We start from the raw sequence: 24,561 nt of genomic DNA, 5'->3' as shown, positions 1-24,561 counted from the left end.
AGAAAAGTCAAAATTGAAGCAACAGTGGCCGAGATATCCTGTCTTTTAATCCCCAAGTATGCAGTAAGCTCCAAAACCACTCGATCAATATTTTCTCTCATGCAACTAATAACATCATTTCATTCACCCTCCTCCTAAATCTCCACTTCTTTCAAGCTCCATGCCAGCAGTTTGTAATGCATGTTTCCTGTTCTAATGTAATAAATTTTAAGTCTCCAAGCCACAATCGCTATGACGTGATCAGGGTTCTCTTCTCAGACCTTAGAAAGCTCTTTTTTAGAGCTGCAGAAGACCTCATGCAGTTGTTTTCACAGGCTGTTGTTCTCTCCATAAGAAATAAACCGATGTGTAAGATCTGTGGTGTTCCATTGAAGTAACCTAAATTGACGACGATACATTATTTGGTTATTTAAACTTTATTGTGTGTTATGTCGGCCTAGTGTGTCATGAAAAACCCCATTTCAACTATTGAAATAAATATATATATTTCCTCTGCACTGCGCTGATGGTCTGATACTCCATCAGGCAATACTTTGAAGTGCATATAGACATGTTTTGTAAGTTCTGAGCAGCGGTCAAGCTCATCTAAAAAATAGAAAAATCCTTTGAATTATATGTAAAAGGAGACTGCCGAAGTCCAGCTACCTGCTCCACCAACGTGGTATTCTTGTGAAATAAAAGGACATCTTAATGGAGAGACAAGGGCCTGAGATATTGTCTGTGGTGGAGCCGACACACACACACACACACACACACACACACACACACACACACACTCTTTAAATCCATTATGGCTTCAGACTTCAAAGCTGATATTGGTTTTCTCTGCATTCCCTGAAAATGGAGAGGGTTGCTCCATGTTTGCTGAGCAAATTTAATACCTGGTGTACTGTGCACTGCTCCCCTCACTGCTAGTCCTAAGTGCAAATGCTTCTCAATATTTTCCTCCTTTAAGCTCTACCTGGATTTGTGTGTGTTTCTTCTTTTGCTCGTGATTATGTTTGAGAGCAACTGTCATGGGCCTTATGTCTGTTTCTCTTTTGTTTTCCAGGGGGGATTTTCGAACAAACAGATGGACCTGTTTCACTTGTTAGCGCCGAGGAGCTTGCCTTTAAATTTGCTGTCAATAACATTAACAGAAACAGGACTTTGTTGCCAAACACGACACTAACTTATGACATTCAGAGGATTAATATCTACGACAGTTTTGAGGCGTCGAGGAAAGGTGAGTGGCTTGTTCTGTGTTCATTCAAGGATTGTGATTACAGTGTGGAGGAGCTCAAGAATCTGGTCAGTGAAAAAAACAACACATTTGATGATGATTGTTTTTGGCTCACAAATCAAAATGTTGTATTCATGGAACAAACCTTAAGTATTCTGCATCCTTACTAAATGGACTGTGACTGAAGAGGCAGCACGCAGTCAGTCTTCTCAAGCTTCCTTCTCTTGCTCTTCTGCAGCTTGTGACCAGCTGTCTTTAGGTGTGGTTGCAATATTTGGGCCCTCGCATAGTTCGTCCTCAAATGCAGTGCAGTCCATCTGCAATGCACTGGAAGTGCCGCACATCCAGGTGCGGTGGAAACATCACCCCATGGACAACAGGGACACCTTTTATGCCAATTTATACCCGGATTATTCGTCACTCAGCTATGCTATCCTGGACCTGGTGCAGTTTCTCAAATGGAAAACAGCCACTGTCGTCTACGATGACAGCACAGGTGACTATCATATAATGTGCATTTTGAGTTTTAACCATCCACCTCATTGTCACTGCATTTTCTGTGTCACACTGCGCTCATTAGTGCTGTTTCTCTTCTTAAGGTCTCATAAGACTACAGGAGCTGATCATGGCCCCCTCCAGGTACAACATCAGGCTAAAGATCCGCCAGCTTCCTCTCGACACGCAGGACACGAGACCCCTTCTCAAAGAAATGAAGCGAAGCCGAGAGTTCCGCATCATCTTTGACTGCAGCCACCACATGGCTGCACAGATTCTCAAACAGGTCAGTGCGAGGCCTGCAGAGCGTGCCATGCACCCCGCCTAATGTCTGCGCGTCTGCCACACAGCTGTCGCCGCCACCGGTTGATTCTCATCAGATTTGTTGTGAATGGAAATGTGGAGGCTTTGACTTGCCCAGAACTTGGCAGTGGCGATGTGGCGAGAGCGGCAGAAGGTGTGTCAGTAATAATTAAGCAGGAGTGAAATTTTGGTGTCAGAGAGAATGGGATTTCCACATGTGCCACCTGCCTCCTCAGAATACCTTAAAAGTGAGACAACAGTGTCTGACAGTCGATACCAAATCTAAATTTAACCAGCTGATATTTGCGAACAGGATAGACTTCTCAGCCGTCTTATGATCTTCAGCAGAGAAACATGTTATAGTTTGATGTTGAGCTGGGATCAGCTGTGATGCACAGATGTTTTTGCATTTGTTACAACATTTTTTGTATTGCAGACTGTAAAACTATTGATGTGATACTTAGTTCTTAGAATGAAACTTGGGCATTTGCCATTTGATGCATCTGGGGTTTGCCAGTTAAATATTTGACAGAGGATGGAAAACAATGCAAAAATCCTTCTGTTTTTAGTGTCTGCCGCATTCTGATCTTGTTCAAAAGATTGCAAACACTTTTAAAGGATGAATCGTTGGCCGGTTTGATTTTAATACACATCCCACAAACTGGGATGAGATCCAAAATGTTTCACTATCAAGACTATACATACATGTGTTTTGATATAAATGATCATCAGCCAACAAAGAACTGTCAGTGTGATGCCCAGAGTGAAGATCGTGTAGGTGGTCTGATGCTCTATAGTTGTCAGGAAGAAGCAGGTCCCCCCCCCATTCAATTTGCTGTCAGCCTTTGTTAACATGTTTACCAAATGCATCTTCTCCTCCCAAGTTATTTAAATAACTCAGTCCTCCCAAGTCGTGATGATCTAAGGTGACATATATCCGCTTGTGGCCAGTCTGCACATCTCACACTGAGGAATCACTGTCCTCTGGAGAGATGAAGTGGGAGAAGGTTTCGAGGCAAAAATGCTCCAGACAGTTCCCCTTCCAGGACCAACTTGTCAGGGCGCACCAGCACAGACCACATCTTTTAAAAGACGGGAAACAGGCGATGGGCTTTGAGGGATGCCAACAATACCACAACCGCCGTGCTCGGTTACAAAACTATGTTGCTTAATTGTGTACGGCACTGTTTTGTTGTGCCACACATACAAAAATGCAGTTTTGGATGCAACTGGGCCATTTTACCTGTCTGCCATCATCACTCGATATGACGAATATTTGGTTAATTGACATGAAGCACTGAGAAAACAGGAAATATTCCATTTGAGAGATTAGAAATAGAGAATTTTAGACATTTTTTCAAATAAATGGAAACTAAAATAGATGAAAATACATTCACAAAAGGTAAACACTATGTCTATTAAAACTGCAGCTCGCAAACACAGATCTCTTAATAAAACTCTGTGACGACCCTCGTTCTAAAGGCAAATTTGGACTGAATGTCATAAATGGTTTGATTTGCAGGCAGCAGTGACAACGTTTACCTGCTGCTGAACTGCAGGATCTTAAGATTTGCAGACTGCTCCTTTCACAGTTGTGCAGAACGGTCGGTCCTATCCAAGAAACAGGAATTTATGTAGAATGTGATTTGACTGCAGGTGCATGTGTACGAAGGAAGATCTGACGCAACTATTTTAAAAGGTTTGAATATCACCTCTGAAGTTCGGCTTTAAACCCTTGGAATATTTCATTTGTCATGCCACGACTCTCATCATTACATACGTCCTTTCTTCAGCTGCATTGAACACGCCTCTGTCAGGTTAGACTCCCTCTCAGATCGGATGGGAGAAAATAGGAAAGATGTCCCTTGCGTCTTTTAAAATAACTGTCTGCTATATGCTTTTATTTTTAACTTTGAGCTGTGACCCTACTGTATTGGTGGGAACAGGAACATATGGAGGTTTACTAAAATAAGAGCTTGATGAAGAATAGAAACACTGACAGATTCTTATTATTTCTAAAGTCATCCTGCAGCAGGGGGAAAAAAAAAACTTCAATTAATGAAAACTCACAATAGAAAATTTGACAGAAAGTTTCAATGTCATGTATTTAGCTTGATGTCTATAGATGGAGAAGTGAATTTGCCTTCACATAAGCATAGCGTCTTATTTACATAACCTTGGCTTTTTTTATTTTCACAACAGATGGTACAATTAAATGGGAAGCACAGCCGCCATGAGAATGCCGTGCCTTTGAATGTAGATTGAGTGAAACAAGTGGCGGTGATGGAGTGTTCGGATATGAGGCAAAGATTACCGAGCTCTTTTGACTGAAGCCTCTCTTCTCTGCTGGGATAACGTCACATGCCCTAAGCCATTGCAAACCATTTAAATGCATAGAAAGGCATCAAGTGCTGTGGCTATTCTGTAATTCTGTGGACCACGTATGGCATGGCTCAGAAATCCCGGCGAGCAATAGCAGAAAGAAAATGAACAGCGGGTTAATCAGTGTATACTTGTTAAAAACTGTTTATTTTCTTATTTACTGGCAAAGGTCTTCTGGTGCATCTCTTTAGCTTTGCTTGTTCTGACTGTGCTGTTGATTCTAAAATGCCCTGACATGTCAAAATGACCATTTTCTCTATCCTGTCTCTATTCATTCACACCTTTCTTTCCCATCTCCCGTCTCCCTCCAGGCTCAGACCATGGGGATGATGACAGAGTATTACCACTATATCTTCACCACTCTGGTAATGTACCATGCTTGTTAATGCAAATAGAGTCTCGTTTGTCCTCATCTCCCCACCGCTTGAGTTTTTGATGAATAGCGGCTAATTGCCAATGGGGTTTGGATCCAGTCCATAATATCAATTTTGTTTGACAAGCTGGAGGCATAATGGAGTCTTCAGTGTGCTGTAGTAAACACTCCGCTTTATAGGAGAGTCAACAGAAGTCTTTGAGGTGGCAGCATAAAAAACAACAGCTTGAGATTCAAGTCTGACTTCCAAGTTTGAAAAAAGAGTAAAGTTGGTTATGTGTGCTAAATAATATGATTAAATAACATGTATTTTTGAGGTGATAATGATCGAAATGTGAGCGAAATGGCAGCCCTCCACCAGCACGATAAACCCCTCCCCTTCAAACTTAATATCCAGTAACACTGCTGAGTTCATTTAAAATGCTTCTGAGCATTTTTCTCTACATTTGGGCCTTTCATCCACACACAACTAGCTGTAAGGTCATAGCAAAGATTTTTTTAAAATACCTTCTTCAGGGCAGATTGAGAAAACTGAGCATTTGTCTGAAACAACAACGGCAGTTAGTTCAGATGTGGTTCGCGCTGCGAGGCTGCGTGCCAGAAAGGTATGAAATAACTACAAACAAATGAAAAATAAATTGCGTTTTTAAGTGATTGCCGCTCATAAATATGCTAACTACGCATGCTCTGAATATTCTGTGACATATCACTGATGTCGACTTCATCGCCACCTGCTGGTCTGACATGCTTGTTTGGAATCATCTTTGCATTCCTCTGGGTTTGTGCAGAGATGAGAGAGATGTTTTCTAAAGCAAAGGTCGTGTTTGCTTGAATTTTATCTTTTTTTCTTGTATGTGTGGTCAAGACCTTGAAAATCCTGGGTAAAAAATTGACCCTGTGTGGGGTCAATGTAGCACAGACACAAAAGCAGTTTAAATTTACCAACGGGTAGAAACCCACTCAGCAGAAGGGTTGTTTTCATCCAGTAACCCAACAGTAATACAAAAATAACCCCAACACTGGGTCAACACACCCCATTGGTACTGGGTCAAGTTAACCCAGTATTGTCTCAGTGCTATGTTGACCCCACGCTATTTTTAAGCTCATGTTTTTCAGTGCGTAGGAATAAATGAGCCTGGGACTGAGTGCCACAGACAGGATAGAGAGGACAGAAAATATTGAGAGTCTAATGTATTTTTGGAGATGTGTTCACAATAAAAAATATCTCCAGCCTTATTTTTTTTAAATTTGATTTGGGCTCGACCGTTTCTTTCAGTATCAGATATGTTTTACATAACCGGGGTATGTTACAGTTTCGTTCCCATTGTGATCATTTTCAGTTCCCACTCAGATGAAATGATCTCGTCTGACTAATACAAGCAGACCCAGCAGGGAGCCGCTGCCGCTCTTCACTGAGACGCTGGCTATCTGGTGACAAACAGACTGAATGGGAATGAATACCAGCATGATCTGTGCTGTTCCTTTCACTCTCTGTTATTGTCTCTGTTTATGCCTCTCCCGTGCACACACACTTTCTGTCTCTCCGGACTTGGCCAGTCTGTTGTGATAATGTGATCTGACACCGAGGTCCAGGCATGATGTGTGTCATATTTCACGCTCGACAGCGTGGCAATGACATTGGTCTGCCATGCGTCGTGTTTGTGTAGCATTCTTTTAATGGAGAAATCCAAAACTCCTTTCATCACAAGTGTACTGGTGTGTGTGTTTAAGTCTAACAGTTTGCTGGCAGAGGCAAAGAAAAAAATACATACTGGAAGATTAAGTTAAAAACTTTTATTTGATATGATTTTCTGCAACAACAATCTTTTTCACACCAAGGCAAGATATCTTCATAGAATCAGAGGGTGGTATCTATCTAAAGCTGCAATATGTTGTCACATTGATAGACACACCATTAAGAAGATTATACCTGGCGGCTTGATTTGATCCAAAATGATGAATACTTGCATAGTGTACACGGCAATACAATTTCCTCTTGATGGAATCCACTGATGTCTGTGTTTTATCTTCTGAGGTGAGGGAAATGCCGACTTATTAGAGCGTGAAAAGGCAACAGCAGAGTGGTATGGGGTAATAACTTCCTTGTCCTTTGAAATGAGTCTGTCATAGCTCCCGCCTCGCCATAGCAAGTCTGAGAACCCAAAGCTGAGAACTTTGATCTGTTTGCCACGTCCATACCACTTCTAAATGCACTCAGACACATGCAGCATGTTCTCCAGGTAAAGACTTCAGCGTGATGCCGTTGTAGGATTATGCTGATTTTGTTTTATAGATGTGTGTACACAGCAGCACTGCAAAAAGTAAACTTATAATTGGAACAAGTTGCTTTTCTGACATCCCCAAATGCCCTAATAGAAATGAGGATGTCACAACAGATGAATTATATTTTTTACAAACAATTCTGTCCCAGTTAGTTTGTATTCTTAGCTTCAAAGCAAAGAAACTTGTAACCTGATCTACTTTTCTGAGCAATTTTGAATGTCATATGGAACAACAGTTATTTACTTTGATCTCGGTTCATAAAAGAGAGTACTGTACTGCATTCTAGTGGGAAAGAGAAAAAGAAGGAGAGATATTTCAGTGGCTGCTGGCGACTGTGCTTTTGTAAGTGTCTTACACGCTCCCGTTCCTCCAGCACTAACCCCACAGGGTGCTAATGAAATATCTATGTTCATCCAAATGTCTTTTCCAAGCCCCCTGGTCCATTCTGACACGACATGTGTCAACATGTGACTTCACACTTCAGCTACAATGGCTGCCCCAGAAATTACAGCGGCTCAAATTGAATTGCTTTTTGCTTAGAAGTTGCCATTGGGAATGCAAGTCTTGAATTATTAATATGATCCAACAGAATCAGTGTTTTTCTTAATTTTTTTCCTGAGCTACAAACAATAATTAGAAAATTCCCAAGCAAGAAATTTGCACCTATAAAGATTCTTTCACAGAAACATGATTAAGAAAGACAAATATATCACAGTCTTGTAGTTTGTGTAGTGTAATTCATTATTATGTACTGTAGGTACAAAAACAATAACAATTTGTCAATTCTAAAAGGATTTGCCAGCAGAAAAGCGACTCTGCAACCAAAGCCTTTTTAAATTTAATTTACTACACAGACACTGCTTCAGACTCTGTGCTAAAATCTCCTGATTTGACATTGAAAACTACTGTATTCCTCGCTCTGTTCACCCTCTTTGGTCTTAATATAGCATCTCTTTAATCAGCAGCTGCGTCATTCTCTTTTCATGTGAGGAGAAAGCATCCGAGACAAACACTTAAAACAAAGATGCTCAATGTTGGCAGACTGAATGAGAATCCATCCTTCAATACTGTTGTCTCTCGACAGGACTTGATGGCCATTGACCTGGAGCCGTATCGCTTCTGTGGTGTCAACATGACCGGCTTCCGCATCCTCAACGTGGATAATCCTCAGGTCGCATCTATTGTGGAGAAATGGTCGATGGAAAGGCAGATACCACCTAAACCTGACTCAGGCCTGTTGGAGGGCATCATGACGGTATGTTTTATTACTTCTGTGTTGCTCCATTTAATGTCAGTCATCATAATGTCAGTATGAAGGGATGACGGTTACGACTGTCTCATCTATCCATCATGCTAAGAAATGCTTTTTAACCATAAATAGTAACCAGTGACAAACTCTTTTACCTCCGCAGCATCACTCTGACTCTTTTCGGCTCTATGAATGGGAAATATGCACATTTTAAGTGATTTTAAAAGTGAGATTACGACTTATTGTGTGGTTCTAGCCTCTTATAAACAGCTATTGTCCTGAGATTGTGCAGCACAGTGTCCCCTATTTACTCATGGGCAATAATTTCTTGATTAGAGAAGATAGAAGACAAAACTCAGTCAATGTTACACATACGTAGGTATTCAAGATATATAAATTATTAAGTTAAGCATTCAGGTACAGAATGGGTCTCATAAAGGACAACCTGCCAAGCCTTGAACCCACGGAGTACACTCTTCAAACCCATTATCCAAGCAAAAAGCTGAGCTACAGTGTGACCTAAGATCCCTGAACCTGAATGACTGAAGAGGAGAAAAGTGCCGTCTTGTCAGAAAAATTCCTGGTTCTGTTCTGGCATGTTGATGGCAGGGTCAGATATTAGCAACAATAGCAAATCCACAGGGTTATCTTGGGTTATCGTTTATGCTTTCAACAGTACAGATGGGGGTGATATAATGGCTTAGAGAACAGTCATTAAGCCCTTTCGCACCAATTATCCTTGAATGCGCCAGTCTCCCTAAACATTGTTTCTGACCAGGTGCATCCCTTTACAGCCAATCTTTTTCAAATGGATAGCTTATAATGGATGATACACAATTGTCTCAGTATGTTTATAGAACAATGATAGAGACTTTGGCTTACTCCAATGGCCCGTGCAGTCCAGATAGGAAACTCAGTACAGCCCATTTGGGTTACGACTGCAAACAGATTTTAGATTATTAACATAAAATAATCAACTGATTAAGCTACCCAACAGCATACACAGTTATTAAAATAAGCTCCACTTTTACTAGCTGCAACATTAAAGTGAGCACAGTAATACCTCAATCATTGTAATGCAGTGCAATATATATAATAGTTAATATGATAAATCTAATATATAATTTTTGTACTTTATCTATTATGTATTTTTACACTGTGGTGTTGCTACTTTTACTCAAAGATTTGAGTACTTCTTCCCCCACTGTTAGTAAATAGATGTATAGTCTGAAATAATTGCTGATTACAGTTCAGGTGATGATAAACAAAGTGCCAGGAATTGGTCCCATTTGTGTCATAATGCCAAAAACAATTCCAGACATTATTTGTTTCATTGTTTTGGACAAAGGTTTCAAAGGTCTGTTATCCAAATGCAAAAGCAGAGGCTGACCACAAAGTTCAAACACAGAGGACTGTAACCTGCTATTACTCTAAGTTGATTGGCAGCTGTTTCTGTGCACTGCATAACAGTGTACAAGAACCACATCCAATCCAACTAATGTCTAAAGCTGCTGAAGACAATTATGTAAAGAAGACGAAAACAGCACTATGCTATACTGAATTATAACCCTGATTATCATCTCAAATGTATATAGTTGTATGCAGCTGGCCTTTAAAGAGAGCCTGAAACCTGGACTTTCATGATATAAAATGAATGTGAATCATTGATCTGAAAATTTAATGTCTACAATAGAAGAGAATATTAAATCATATGACACGCTAAACTTACGAGTTTCAAAGGAAAGATCTGAGCACAGAAAGGCTTTGTTGGAGGGTTTTTGTCCTTTGGATCTTTCCATATCATTTTGAAGATTAGATTGATGGTGACCAAACTATTTATGTCTTTCCACAGGCATCAGCTGAAATAATGTTCACCCCTTATTCCAGACAGATGCAGCTCTGACCTATGATGCAGTCCACATTGTATCCGTGTCGTACCAGCATGCGCCGCAGATGACAGTAAACTCGCTGCAGTGCCACCGCCACAAACCTTGGAGATTTGGAGGGCGCTTCATGAGTTTCATCAAAGAGGTGATGGGACACCTTTGGCCTGTTGCTATTTGATCTAAGTATTATTGATATTAGAGTGTATTGACTGAGTGGCGACTATAACAATAACGGTGGAGTGAGGGCTGTGCAGTCATTTGGGACTTAGATATTTACCCAGCAAATCAATCATATCCACATACAAAGCAAACCAAGCCTTGACAGACACATCAAAGCAGTGTTGTTGTCAGCTTTATAAATTCCCTGTATTCATAACCTATTTTCCAGAAACCGCGTACTGTAACCTTTTGAAAACACAACTAGTGTAATCGACTCTTATTTAATCTAGCATGAGAGTCTGACAGGGCCTCAGAATACACAAACAAGCCTGTGGAAAATGGCAGATTAAGGGTGTGCAGAGATGCTACTATTTGTATCCTGATTTGTTCAAACAGAAAAGTCATTTGTGTTTGTCTGGGGTGTGGTTTAGAAATGTTTAAAATTGCAGGGATTCCATTTATTTTTCCCACATCATAATTGCCCCCATTATTGGTAAATTAAAGCATTAACCTCCTGGATCTAGTGTATTATACACAGGCTTTGCCCTCTAACCAGGATCTCTCATCTGTGGTAACTGCCCAATAAATTTGCATATACCCACAGAGCAATCAGAATGATGGCTACTGGGGGCTGTCCATATAAAAGGGCAGAACTAAACCTCCTTCCTAGTCCACTTTTCATTAGCAAAATGGATGAGAACTTCTGTTCAGTAGCAATCTTTTCATCCATAGATTTTCTGCAAGCACAGCCAAGGTGGTTGACAACACTGTCTGTGCTTAATGTTCCAGAGTCCTAAGCAGCCTGACTGCATTTGTGACTAGTTTCTAGCATGCTTTTTTGGCCAGTTTGGCCATATTTTCCAGTGATGACTTCTCTTCGGCTTGACTGGGATGACAGTGAGAGAGAGTGTGGATAGATCTGCCGAAGCTGACTCGCCCATCCACAGCATCCTTCTCCATCAAGATGTTAAAAATGCAAATGAGTAAAATTTCTCCAAAGTCAGAATAGGCTGCCATTGTGGTTGAGGCTGCCACAAAAACATAATCCCTTTGTCATACTGTGCCACTGCCTGGCCTGTGCTGTGCTTGCAATTAGAGAGGAAAGGGAAAAGTGAGTGAGCTGTCTCTCACAGATACTGTTGTTCCATTGATCTGACATGTGTGTGGTTCTTCATGTGGTCCTTCCAGTCTTGGGTACCAGGATGTGGGGAGCTAAGTCAGGAGTAACTGCTGACCTGGCTTTTAGCTTAGTCCGGTGGTAAGCAGGGGCAGAGTACGGGCTCAAAAGCAGGAAAAGTATAACCTTTTGTTTCCCCTAAAGCATCTGCTTTGAAAGAAAGTGTGGTTGCGTGGGAGGCTCGAAATGACCACTGCTTGTGGCTCCTCCAAAGGTTTTCTTCACCAGCAGGCAGCGTCCTTGAGAGAGCAAAGCCTGATCTCCCCTTATGGAATCAGACTCCTTCTCTGGTTTTTAAAGACAGCGCTCACAATTGGCATAGCCCAAATCCTCAGCTACATTCTTTTCTTGAGCTGCAAAATAACTCTTGGGTTCCCTCCTCCTCTTGCTTAGCAGTGAGGATGGCAGTCCATGTTTATTCAGGATTTTCTTCAGGTCACTCTGTTGTGCTAAAAAGGGACCTTTTGGGATTAAAGACTGGTGCTTGTGTTTTCAGTAAACGCACTAAGACCAGTGAGGTGTTGGCATGTTTACCCACCACCACCATCTACAGTTTTATTAGTTGTGTGTCTTGTGTCTTATCACCTTCCACTAAAGTGGTCTCACTTGGCCACTCCAGTGAGACAGATTGTCAGAATCAGACGGTACAGTTATCAAGCATTACCCATTCAGTATACAGAAGCTTGTTAGATAGAGGAACCTGTGTGAAATCACTTGATTGATTATTGTAACCCTGGTTTGATAAATATAAGTGGGACTTTCTTCCAAATCATCCCTGCTGCTTCTTTAATTTCTTGGTAAGTCAGGGAGAGGCTCAGTGTTGAAGTGAAGGAGGTGCTGGTGCCAGTGTCTACAGGGATGAATTGAAAGTACATGTAATCTGATTTTCAGTATGTTTGGCAAAAATGAGAGGTCCAAAGTGTAGAGCCCCGCTGGAGTACTCTGCCTCCATTTATAGAACTAGAGTTCTAATATATAACCATCCATCCATAATTGTATCCGTAACGTATTATTACATTGTCATAGTGAGTGCTTTGTCGGAAGCGATAGGTTTCACCTTGGCTGAGAAAATGCAATTCATCTCCTTCCACTCTGTTTCCAACCATTTCTACAATACCAAGAATTTATAGTGTGAAATGTGCTCTGAAATCTGACGCCCCGTATTATAATGTCTCTCAGCTACACACCCTCAACTGGCGCAGCATCCATGAATACTATTGTTTGTGTCTGAGTTGTAGCAACAATTTCTGCCTGTCTGCCAAATGTGCGAACACAATATTGCAAAGGCCTATATCATTACAGTGCAACAAACAATGTCAAGTGTGTCCCTCTTTGTGTGTGCACATGTGTGTGTTTGTGTTAAAGGGGATCAGTTGAATGAAACAGTGATTGTTGTCAGCTAGCCTAACAACCATCAGCAGCTATGTTAGCTACTTGTCATGATTGTGACCAAAAACCGATGAAGTACAATCACATTGTCCTCATACAAACATACTGTAGTGGTTGGTTATGAAAACACTTGCTCAGGCGTGATTTACACTCGCTTCAAGACAGGCATCTGACATGATCTGAAGGTCAAATTGACCCTTTGGAGTGTGATGTGGTTCAGTCATTAATGTCACTCTCTGAATTAGAGCTGTCTGAACATGCCACCCACCTTGGTGGCGTGAAGCCAGATGGAATGAGGCATGAGGTGGTTTAGAAAAGGAGAGTGCCACAAATTTCCCCTTGAAGCTTCAATCTTCTCACAACTTCTGGCAAACCACAGGGAAGATAGGTGAGAGCTATAGCCTGTAGGGTTGCCTGTTTTAAATATTAGAAAAATGCTGCAACTTGACACACAAGGACTGATTACTATGCTGCATCAAGACTTATTAAAGATCCAGTTCCTGCATCAGGCTGTGACTGAATGAAACCGACACCGATAGACAATTAATCTGTTTTTGCAGACAAAAAGAGCAAATAAATACGAGCATGCCATATTGTACACAAAGCCAGGCAAGAAGAGTTAGCGCTATGAGTGCTGAAAGATGGCTACCCCCAAGTGTGAGAAGAAGAGGAATGCAGCAGACTTTCGTTTAGTTGCCTGTAACCACATTTGTGGAGGTGGCGGGTATCGGGGAATCGTAATAGGGGGCAGTTATGTGTTTTTCCCCCTCATGGGGAATCAAGCAAAAGGAGATGGTTGTTAATTAACTCCGCCGACTGGAGGGAAAATGCGTTGGAGGCGTTGAGATGTAAAATGTAATTAAAAAAAAAAAGGAAATGCAGCCTGTACGGTTTATGTTTGGACTTTTGGTCTGTGTGTGAGTGTGTGTGGGTGTGGGTGTGAATGTACTCACTGAAACATAGAGGGTGTTGTAGCGTTTGGTACGTGTTTGTGCGCTTATTGTTGACAGCCATTTCTCTGTGCTTATTTGTTCATCACTGTTGTCATATTGTAATGCATACCAAATATTTTGTTACATGCCCCACAGTATGTGTCACCGAGTATTTGGTACATGATATAGTGCAATGTAAACAGCAGTCTCAACATAAGTATAGTACAAATATGCAGATATATTATCTTACAGTCCCACTGGGATGGTTTGACGGGGAGACTGTCATTCAACAAGACAAGCGGTCTACGCACAGACTTCGACCTGGACATCATCAGTCTGAAGGAGGACGGACTTGAAAAGGTAACTCCTTCTTTTCAGTGCATTGTTTGCTGAGATGGAATGAAAGCACAAAAAATTACAACTGGAACTTCTGTCACGACTATGCCATGAAAAGAATTTAATGGAATATTGATTTCAGAAATAAGTTTCAGATTCTCCTCCTGATGTGGAACAGATAATGCAGATTTGACAGAATCATTTACCTCCTAACAAGGAAGCAAATTGGCTGTTTCAACATAAGCATAAGTTAGTGGATCATAAAGCAAATTGGATTAGGGTACACATTAGGGTGTTAATTGCAGCCTCTCTTAATGATAATTTGAGGTGATGCCCAAAATGCTGTTTGGTGGTAATGAGCTGTATAAACACGTTTTACAAAAAAGAAAAAAAACAACTAAAAGGTTGGTAATGTAGAACTTATTTTATTATACTGGAAGGCAAAGTACCCTCTGGACTATAACAGCTTTTCTCTACTAGAGGGCTTTCATACATTATGAATACATCAAATAGGGATAAGTCCCATTATGACTTCCTCAAGTACTCCCTAAAGGCTCAACACTATACATATAATAGCGGGGGCTTTTCAGCTTGTAACCCTGTTCAAGAATGGAGCTTGTAACATTACTGCTTTGAAATGATTCCTCTTCTCCCTTTCACTGGCATCTCATCCTGCATGTGGTCAATTAAGTTGAAGCACAGTCATCTTGCAAAAGTATTTGATGCCATATTAACATCTTCTCATTGTCAAATCCTACGCTCAAGGATGTTAACATTGATCCGGATTGCTGGGTTTTTTTTTTTTTCTTTCCTTGTATATCCGTGGAATCGGCTTTAACTGTTTGAGCCGGTTAAGATGTGGACTTTTCACAACTAATCCACTGTAATTGAATATTAGCCCAAGTTTGAGCTTTGCTGGAATTATGAACAGGTTCTCTGTGTGCCACTTTCACTCAACATGCTCGGGAGGGTGGAATACATGTTATGCTCTCCATGTGGTTGCAGGAGTAAATAACTTTTGAATCAAGCCTTTTGCTAATCATGTTTAATGAATTGAGCTAATTGTAATTGGGTACAATTAGAAAGAATTTTCCAAAGCGGAAAGCATTCACAGATATTTTTAAATCTCTCTCCTGGAGTCCTCTTTGCTTGTGTGACAAGCTGTAACTAATGTGCTTTTCAAATTAGAGCATATGCCTCTCTCTGGATTAGGCAGGGAGGACATTAACAGAAGTTTTTCATGCCTTTTGTGGGAGGCTGTATGTCTTTAAATGGATCCACCTCAAGCACAAACCCCAGTGAATATTAAAAGCTGTCTCTGTTGTAATAGAGAAGGCAGGAGTGATGGGAGGAGGGTTTGGTGGAGGGCCCGACTTGCTAACAAAGATTGTTACCGACAGCCACAGGACTATTTGTGCTAATGATATGTTCCAGAGTGTGTCTCTACAATATGCAGAGCTTTTTGCCTGAGGGCTTCTCGCATGTATAACTCCTTTTATTTGTTCAAATCTCTTGGCTTATCTCACTGAGACTGCAGAGAAAAATTACTTTCACAATGTAATCCAACCAGCAACCACATGCTGTACCTTCATTCAAATGAACTGTCACCTGTTTGCAGCATTTGCTGTTATTAATAATGTTCTTGTTGTTTTAGCCCCATGATTTATCCTTTTTTGTATGCATTGCTACACGTTAAAAAACACAGCAACAATATACCAAAATAATAGAACTAATCATAAAGCATATCATTACTGCATACTTAAATTGATTATACAAAAAGAGCAAATTTCCAATTATTTCTTTGTGATGTGTTGGATTTAGTTAAACGGAAGCCGCCATCTGTATTTCTACATTCTTGTATCTGCTTTCATAGTTTTTGCCATAGCTTTGTTTGGAGATGAGGGCAGGTGATACAATACCTATTGTGTAGGTGTTAATCTATATTTTTGAGCATCAGTCTAAATCCATTGTTTTGACATACTATTCATCACGTGTTCCAGTTTCTTTGAATTGTCCGTCATGCTTGAACCACCCCCCGCTTTCGCAAACACCCTGGCCTGCAGATATAAAGGTGCCTCAGCCAATCATCTAATGCTGCCAGAGATGTGTTCAACCTGGCACTAATGTGGGAGTCTGGTTGGCGGGGGAGTCTGCTGAGGTCACAGCCCACCAACACACACACAAAACACTTAGCTACATGCTTTTCATCTTCCGCAGGTGGGGAAGTGGAGTGCGTCAGGAGGTCTTAACATCACAGAAGTGCCGAAGCGAAAAGGGATGAACATCACTGATTCCCTGGCTAACCGTTCCCTCGTCATCTCCACCATCTTGGTAGGTCACCTGTGTAGCCTGGAAGAAAAAAACGTCTTACCCTTCATGTCTCCTAAGGTTTCCATCCAGACAGTGCACTGAAATTCAAGCCTAACAATAGGGTCTTCCATTAGCTCTTTTCAGCCGTGATATTCACTGCAGTCTAGAAAGCAGCAGCCACGTTTTATTCCACGGAGGAAGTGTGCTCAGTTTGTATTTCTTTTCTTTATGACTGACACCTAAGATATTTGCAAAATCAAAACTTTAGGTACTGTATTATAAATTACTTTTAGCTTAGCAAACTATGCACCTAACCCTAACCCTATGCACAGCAGGCCTCCCTACGTATTGAAGTGGTGTGCGTGGGGCATTGTAAGGGTGATACTCAGCATTCATGGAGTTTTGAACGCATCACATCCAGGTACTTTGCTTTTAGCTATTAAGAGGCCAAATCCTATTGCCAGTAAGGCAAACAATTATATTCATATTGAAAAAATTAAAGAAGTAGGGGTTGAGGAATGTCATTTCAGTCTGCCTCCATCAAAGTGAACGAACCTGGCACACAAAACTTTCTTACTGAAACTCCAGTTAATGTATTTCTGTCACTTTTTCCTGTAGCTAAGACTTTTTATTTTACCGTTTTGGTAGTCTGTCCAATATGATGTTACTGTTAACTAATTATATGTTTTAACTTACTGCTTAGTCCGAATCCTGCGAGCCATTTTTTCCTTAGCCAATGTTTAAATGTGAAACTTAAGCTAGTGATTGGGAATATGAACAATAAAGCATACATCTCAGATTTAGGCTCAGTGTTTTAGCATGAATTGTAGTTCATTTAACAATTTTGTGTATATTTAAGAGTCCTTTTAAAGGGTTAGACTGGAAACTTCAGAATTCACAGTGTTTTCAACCACCTCATGGAGCTAATATTAGCTGTATTAGCTAGCTAGCTACAGTTGATAAATGCCAGAGACAGTTGCCATTTAAGCGATGCACCGGTTTGAGATGAGAACCCTGCTTTTCTCTACTACTGTCTAAAATGAAGGGCCCACTTGTTACGAAAAAGAATTTAAAATGGTAAATCTGCTACCATCATTTAAAACTGCATAGTGTAGGTGGACTGCATTCAGATGAGATTTTAACATTGCATCAGGATCACATAAAGTGAGAAGGCCTGAAGCAAAAATGAAGAAAGGGGTACAATGAACTATGAGAATGTATTAATTGCATATGCAGATAGAAAGAAGCACCCTCCAGCTCCACATCGCATTAATTTGTAGATGCCCAGTTGTATGTACTTAACACTGTCACTGGATGTTTGGATGTCTTTGTGGAGCTATCAGGGAGGTGCTGACAAAAACGTCCCCCCCCCCCCCCCCCGTGCTCCCTTTCCAGGACAGATACACAAGCTACAATGATAAACACTATCATTATGCCTATATTGGACCACAACGCCGTAATTATGACAAGTGAGGTTAAGGCAAGACATAATTAATGTCTATCAGGTGCCATTTATGTTAATTCTGTCTCAAAGAGGAGGAATGGAACAAGGATTTAAGTGGTGTAATGTTTAACTACTGCACTAGGAAGGGGCACTATTTGCTGATTTTATGTTGCAGCTAAAGTGCTAATAATGGAGATGAGTCATTCACCATAGAGTTCAAGTGTTTTAGTTGCATTTTACATTTCTTCAAATTTTTGGGGAATAATTCTCGTCTTAAAGTGCATTTGAAAATTTCTGACATGTTCCTTGATTTGCTATTTCGTTGGGAATCATTAGTTTGAGATGATAAAACTGCCTACTTTCAAATTTGCTGAAGACAGTTTCAACTTTAATATCAACCGCCCCTCTTAGTGTAATGACATTGCATCAAACTGATTCCAGTGATGCATGAACAAGACGTCTGACAGCTTTATAGTGATAACTTTGTCGAAGAGATTAAGGCACTTAATGTGTTTTCCCACTTACATTAATTGTTTGCACTCCATTGCCTGTGATGTCTCTGCGCAAGCCCACCTCCCTCCTCTTTCTGTTATGCACGCCCATGCTGCGACTGTGAGGGTAGAACTGGTATAAACACTTTGATTTGAGTCCAAACCTTGGGGAATAGCAAGAATTGGAAGGCTAGAAACAGATGGTAATGACTTTTTCCCTTAACATGCAAACTTTTTGATCAAGTTAATTGGACAACTTGAGCAAACTTTGTGGCTGTGTGCTTGCTCCTTAAATGCATTGTCATCAAGTATTCATAACTTATTATTTATTTAAGAAGCCATCTTAATTGTAATGTGCAAGTGGCTTCATATTTTTGATGGCAAACAATTACCGTATTAGTGCATTTACTGTATGTTTTTCCAAGGCATTTGGATTTATGGAATAATTTACGCCCTGCTTGATTTTACTGAGATTTACTGGGCTTTTCTTTACAGGCAGCTCAACAAAAGTGTAACTGCATCCACATGCCACCAGCACATGATGCTTTTTTTTTTTGTTGCCCCCCCACCTCCATCCTCGTCACTTCCACTTTCCTCCATGTCAAACAATTTCCTGAGGGAATAAATAGTGCTTTGACGGTCTATTTTCTACTTTATGACTGTATGTTTACTTGTATCATGCAAGCTACAGTTGAAAAAACACAGAAAACAAGGTGTCACCTTCACTAGAGAATCAATTACCGTGCTTCTGAGCTCAGTTTGTAAATTATACACCTGGCTATTGGAGGCAATAAATTGTATTACAGCCCCTGTATAAACGGAGCTCCATGTTTTGAAATGCACAGCGGGATGTGCAAGTCTATCTGGCAGGGAAATGGTAGCATGCACCAAATAAAGGAAATCATTTATGAGCTATTCTGTGTTAGTCATTGTCAGTGCAGACATGAGCTCAGTTGCTCTCCCTTGGAGGTTGGTGTCAATTGATGAAGGCAACGTTGTGGGCATGTTCCATTTCACTGCGGTATTCTGTTCCTAATCAAGCTTTTATAGAGCCCAAATTATGAGCAGCCAGGCAGGATATTACAGGCCAGTAAAGAGTGTCAGCCACCTGACCATAAAATGAAGCGACCTGTGCACCAGCTATATAGGTCAATGCACAGCAGCATGGGGGAGACAGTAGGTTTAGTTAGCTCAACACTGCAGGCACACTGATAACATAAACATTCTTTCTGTGTGTGGCACCATCACTGTGACAAACACTAGTCACAGCTCTGCAATTTACAAGACATTTACTTACAATGCAGTCTTAAATTAGCTCCGGTCCCCTATCGTTAATACATCAGCCTTCCTTCATATTTTAACACTCCCTGTATCCGCACACTGAACTTGAATCTGCTGTCAGTGCCTGTTAGACGCAACAGCGACTCATCAGCTCAGATCACTTTGCTTCAATTAGATGCATGTGCTGAAACAAATTGAAAAAGCTGACCTCACCATTGCTTCTCATTTGATCTTTTGGGTCTGTGCAGGAGGAGCCATATGTCATGCTTAAGAAGTCTGACAAGGCGCTGGTTGGGAACGACCGTTTTGAAGGATTCTGCATCGACTTGCTCAAAGAGCTGGCGAACATCCTGGGCTTCACGTATGAGATCCGTCTGGTGCCTGATGGGAAATACGGCTCCCAGGATGAGAAGGGCCAGTGGAATGGCATGATCAGGGAACTGATCGAACATGTAAGTCGTGCTTCATATTGCCTACTTCACATTTTTCCTTAAAGGAATTGTCCAGCATTATGAGAAACACGGTTATTTGCTCTCTTGTCAAACATTATGAGAAGATTGATGCCACTCTCATGTCTGTTCGCAAAATATGTAGCTGGCGCCAGGAGCAAGTTAGCTTATCTTAGCAGTGGTCGGGCAATAGATAGAGAGGTCACTGCTCCCAGCTAAGGAACTGTCTGGGACATATCCCACTGAAAAAGGCAATTTTTGTTTTTGCATTGATTAAAAAAAAAAAAAAAAGAGGTATCACATGTTAATTAGTGAGCTGTAGAGGTGCTGGTAAGCGGATTTTGTTACCTTTGGACAGAGCCAGGAAATCTGTTTCCCCCTGTTTCCAGTCTGTATGCTAAGCTAGGCTAATCGACTGCTGGCTCCAGCTCCATATTTATTGTGCAAACATAAGAGCGGCATCAATCTTCTTATCTGCCTCTCAGCGATACAGTGAACGAGTGTATTTCCCAACATGTCAAACTGTTCCTTTATTATCTGCTGCAACTGTACAATTATGCAGCTTCATGTAACGTAAAGGTGTTTTACAGCGTCGCACAAACAAAAAACATCGAAAGCATGTCATTGAACTGAATGCAGGTGACGTCCTCTGTGCATGTGGTGATATAGTTATGATTGAGTACAAGTCAGGAAGAGCCTGCAAAGCTGTCAGTTACATTTATGGCACAATTATGTCAAGGTTGCCTAAAAGTTACAAGTGTGTTGATGCCATTCAGACAAAAAGCTTCCTTTAGCTGCGTACACCAGAGATCTAGGTTGAGCAAGCGATACTGCAAATATTGTAAGGATGTATGAGAACACACTGGCAATCATCTTGCTGGGCATGGTGGGCAATCGTAGCTGTCTCTGTCCAACTCAAAGCCTCAGCGGCCATGAAAAAGCCTCACATCCAAGTGATGGTGGCAATTCTCTCCTGGCATTTCATAAGTGTCCCTGTCACTGCTCTCTCTTTGTCCTCAGCCCCATCGGGTCAGCGCTGTACTCAGCTGAAAACTTGTAATAGCTTAAGTGGCATTTAGTGCAGGGAATCGTATGGCAGGAGTCAATGGCTCGGTGCTGAAAGGGTTGGGAAAGGTGGGCTCCCACTGCAGCACTTTATTTCTCCATCCAAGCTTTTTGCGAGATCCATGTTAATACCAATAACCTTGAGGGGAACAAATGGATTACTAAAGGTAGAGAATGCTGGCACGAAATGGAGATGCATGACTCCATCATTAAACAGCACATGCTCTTTGTATTAGGCCCTTCTTGGTTTAAAGGGAGAACATGCAGGTGGCCACAGAGAGTCTGTTCATTGTCTTACAGCCAAAAAATAAATTCAAAATAGTGTTGTTGTTGATTGTGACGTAAGGGTACGTGTGCTTAAACTGTAGGCATTTATTTTAGCTTTTTGGGGTCTATTGCCTTTGTAAATAGCAGCAGAAGTGAAGATTAGAATCTAGACTGCTAGTTATTGCTTTTACTGCTCCTTATCGCATGACCAAGGGTGCATGACGTCTTCTTTGTGGATTTTTAGTTGGTTCTATTTTGTGGTCTACTGCTTTCCTTACCCCTGTCCGTATGGATAAGCTGATCGTGATTCAGCAGACCTGAAACATAAACTTTAAGGCGAGCTCAAGAGATCTGACCCTGGAATGATACGAGGGGCCAGTTTGGCAACATATTTCTTGAGAGTAAACCTCAAACTGCCACATCTTCTTCACAAAGGTAATATGTTTGAGCTGTATTTCTTCCCAACTCTAACATGTACTGTTATGTACTGTGAAAGGCTACTTCCTTGTGTATCTATTCTATACAAAATACTATTAATGAAACATACTGTATGCATAAATTGCATTCATTATGTACACCAAAGAAATAGAGAAGGGAAAAGTAAATGGTCGCTGTCATAATTGTTTCCTGTTCAGTTTGTATTCATAACTACTTTTATTAACCTCTTGAAAAGCCATTGCCCTCTCATTGTAATACAGATAGATATGATGTATAACAGCTGACTGGGGATCAGTGCTTTCACTTTAAGAAAGGGTCATAGAGTTCGATAACGTCTGAGGTAGAAAACAGGGGGAAACAGTTGGTTTTAGCTGATAAACGGGTGCTGAAACACAAGGCTCATGCATTCATGCTATCAGCTCACATAGTGCACACCCTCATAAATCATAGTTGCACTGCAGAATTACACAAAACCGTGTGATGGACATTGTTTTAAGAGGACATGACTTGAGTTTTTAGAAATCACTTGCAAGCTTCATTTATCTCATTGTCACACAGGGAAGGTGCTGTGACCCAAAAAGAGTAAAGCTCTGTAAGAGTGAATGTGTGCGTTTGCCTTTTTATATATTATTGGATGAATATGATACCATTATGTGATTTACTCCCCATGTAACCGATGCTTCTGAATGAGAAACTGCGATGTTGCCAAGTGCAGTGATTTAGCATTGAGGAACATACAGCCCTTTATTTTCCACTGTGCAGTCACAAAGCTCACTGCAGTGCCAAAGGGCATTGTTTGGAAGGTGCTAAATGATGCAACAGGCCTTGTTAAACTTGATTTAGTCACAATAGATGATCACTTTAATCACGCTGTGATGCAAATGTTAATAGCGTGCTTAGCACATCATTTGTTTCTGTCATGGCAATTAATATTTGCTTTGACAGATATAGTGGAAGCTTGTAGCCAGTCTATATCCTCTTTGTCTACACAGACACTGTAGTAGTAGGTCTGATTGAAAAACTTGTGTTTTTATGCTCATTTCAGGGGTTGGTTTTTTTTATATCTTTTTTTGGAATTGAGGGAAGTGCGTGACTGCAAGTGGTAGGACAAGTGTAATTTTGACTTTTATCTGAGACAGCAGTATGACCTGGTGATGAGAGTGGCTGACCCATAGCTGCAAGGGCAAAAGTTCAACTGCCTCAGCAGCAAACATGTCTGTCTCGCCTGCCAAAGCCCCCCCCTTGAGTAAATCACAGTTCCAGGCAACCACACGCTGAACATGCTGCTTATGCAAAACAACAATTTCTTGATTACATTGCGTATGCTTCATAATTAGCCCTTTGTATATTTTAATGTGAGACTGCATTATAGAAGTGGGTTCAGGCATGTCTATACTGTTGTGCATGCAAGTGTCACACTGTGCATTCACTCCTCACTCTGGGCTTTGTAAAACCCAACAACTGGTCAATCATTGACATTTTTATATTCCCTCAGCATCCCTACAATAAAAATTGCTGTCTGTTATCTGCAGTAGCCATTGCATAGTTCAGCAAAGTGTGTTTCTGCAATTGCAAAACATTCCACTGAAGCAAATTTTGCTTTTGTATCGGCTCTAAATGTTCATAAAAAGGAACATAACAGCACTGTCTGCAAGTGCTATAAAATCCTTATATCAGCATTGAGATTGAAAGCTGTAAACTGCATATACATAGTGTACTGTATAGCAGAGTGTTCAAATATTTGTTGAGGGATAAAAAGCCTTTGTTGTAAGCTGTATGTAATTAATGTATGTTTGGAGCTGGAGCCAATGCATTAATGTCCTATGCTCAATCATTTCACAGAAAAAGAATAAGACACAGCTCACTGTAAAAAAGTATGTTCAGCAAACAGCCTGTAGACTGGAAATGCATGGATGGATGACGTGTGTTGTAACTTCGTCAATCCTCCAGGCTGTCATCAGGTGAGGAGGTCCGGAGGGAGAACACCACTAAGCCCACCATCTGCAAACCCAGATAACACTGAGCCATGTGGCACGCAGCGGGGCACTATCAGGTTATCTTGCTTGTGCCCAGTTTGTGTGCCTAAGCAGTGAGCAGAACAAGGACATGCAGCATGTATATTAGCCCACCGAAGGGATGTCTGGAATCGCATGCTGGTTGATCTTCCGGCTGAGTGGCAGGTTGGTTCAAAGCTGCAGTTGGCAGCAGAGAACAGAGGGAGCAGTATGTGATGTACAGATTTGAATAGCTTACGAGAGACAGCAGATGCACTGCAGGATGCATTGGTTTTCCCATATTTCTATCCCTTCAGAGGCCACCGTGTATTTAGCCACCATGGTGCTGACCACAGGAGTACTTAATCCGCAGCGCCGCACTCAGAGTGGAAATGTGTTTTTCTGACCTTTGTTTACTGCTATGTAGCTGTTATCGTGTGAATCTGAGGGAAAAGCTGTCCAAACCGCAGGGAAAGCTACATTTCTGTTAAGAGTAGCCTCAGGCTCTAGAATATTTTTTGTTAAAAAAAAAAAAAAAAGTATTATGGTGTTAAAGACAAATAGGATGTCATTCACAAGAAGAAGGCAGGACGTGGCTGCCTCATTCAGCCAAATTTCTTATTCTTTTTAAGATTG

General features: G+C 41.0%; 1 protein-coding gene across 1 annotated transcript in view; it reads left to right on the top strand.

Moving 5' to 3' along the window:
* grik3 (glutamate ionotropic receptor kainate type subunit 3) overlaps positions 1–24,561 on the top strand; it is a 93,107-nt gene that overhangs the window by 50,240 nt on the left and 18,306 nt on the right. Inside the window, exons 2-10 of the mRNA XM_076736591.1 lie at positions 1,052–1,225; positions 1,461–1,718; positions 1,822–2,003; positions 4,714–4,767; positions 8,143–8,313; positions 10,195–10,338; positions 14,103–14,210; positions 16,404–16,517; positions 19,961–20,164. Coding sequence (XP_076592706.1) covers positions 1,052–1,225; positions 1,461–1,718; positions 1,822–2,003; positions 4,714–4,767; positions 8,143–8,313; positions 10,195–10,338; positions 14,103–14,210; positions 16,404–16,517; positions 19,961–20,164 — 1,409 coding nt within the window. The remainder of the gene's footprint in view (positions 1–1,051; positions 1,226–1,460; positions 1,719–1,821; positions 2,004–4,713; positions 4,768–8,142; positions 8,314–10,194; positions 10,339–14,102; positions 14,211–16,403; positions 16,518–19,960; positions 20,165–24,561) is intronic.

The sequence above is a fragment of the Chaetodon auriga genome, chromosome 8 (genome assembly GCF_051107435.1).
Source record: "Chaetodon auriga isolate fChaAug3 chromosome 8, fChaAug3.hap1, whole genome shotgun sequence".
NCBI classification, from domain to species: Eukaryota; Metazoa; Chordata; class Actinopteri; order Chaetodontiformes; family Chaetodontidae; genus Chaetodon; species Chaetodon auriga.
This window is presented reverse-complemented; position numbering and strand designations above follow the sequence as displayed.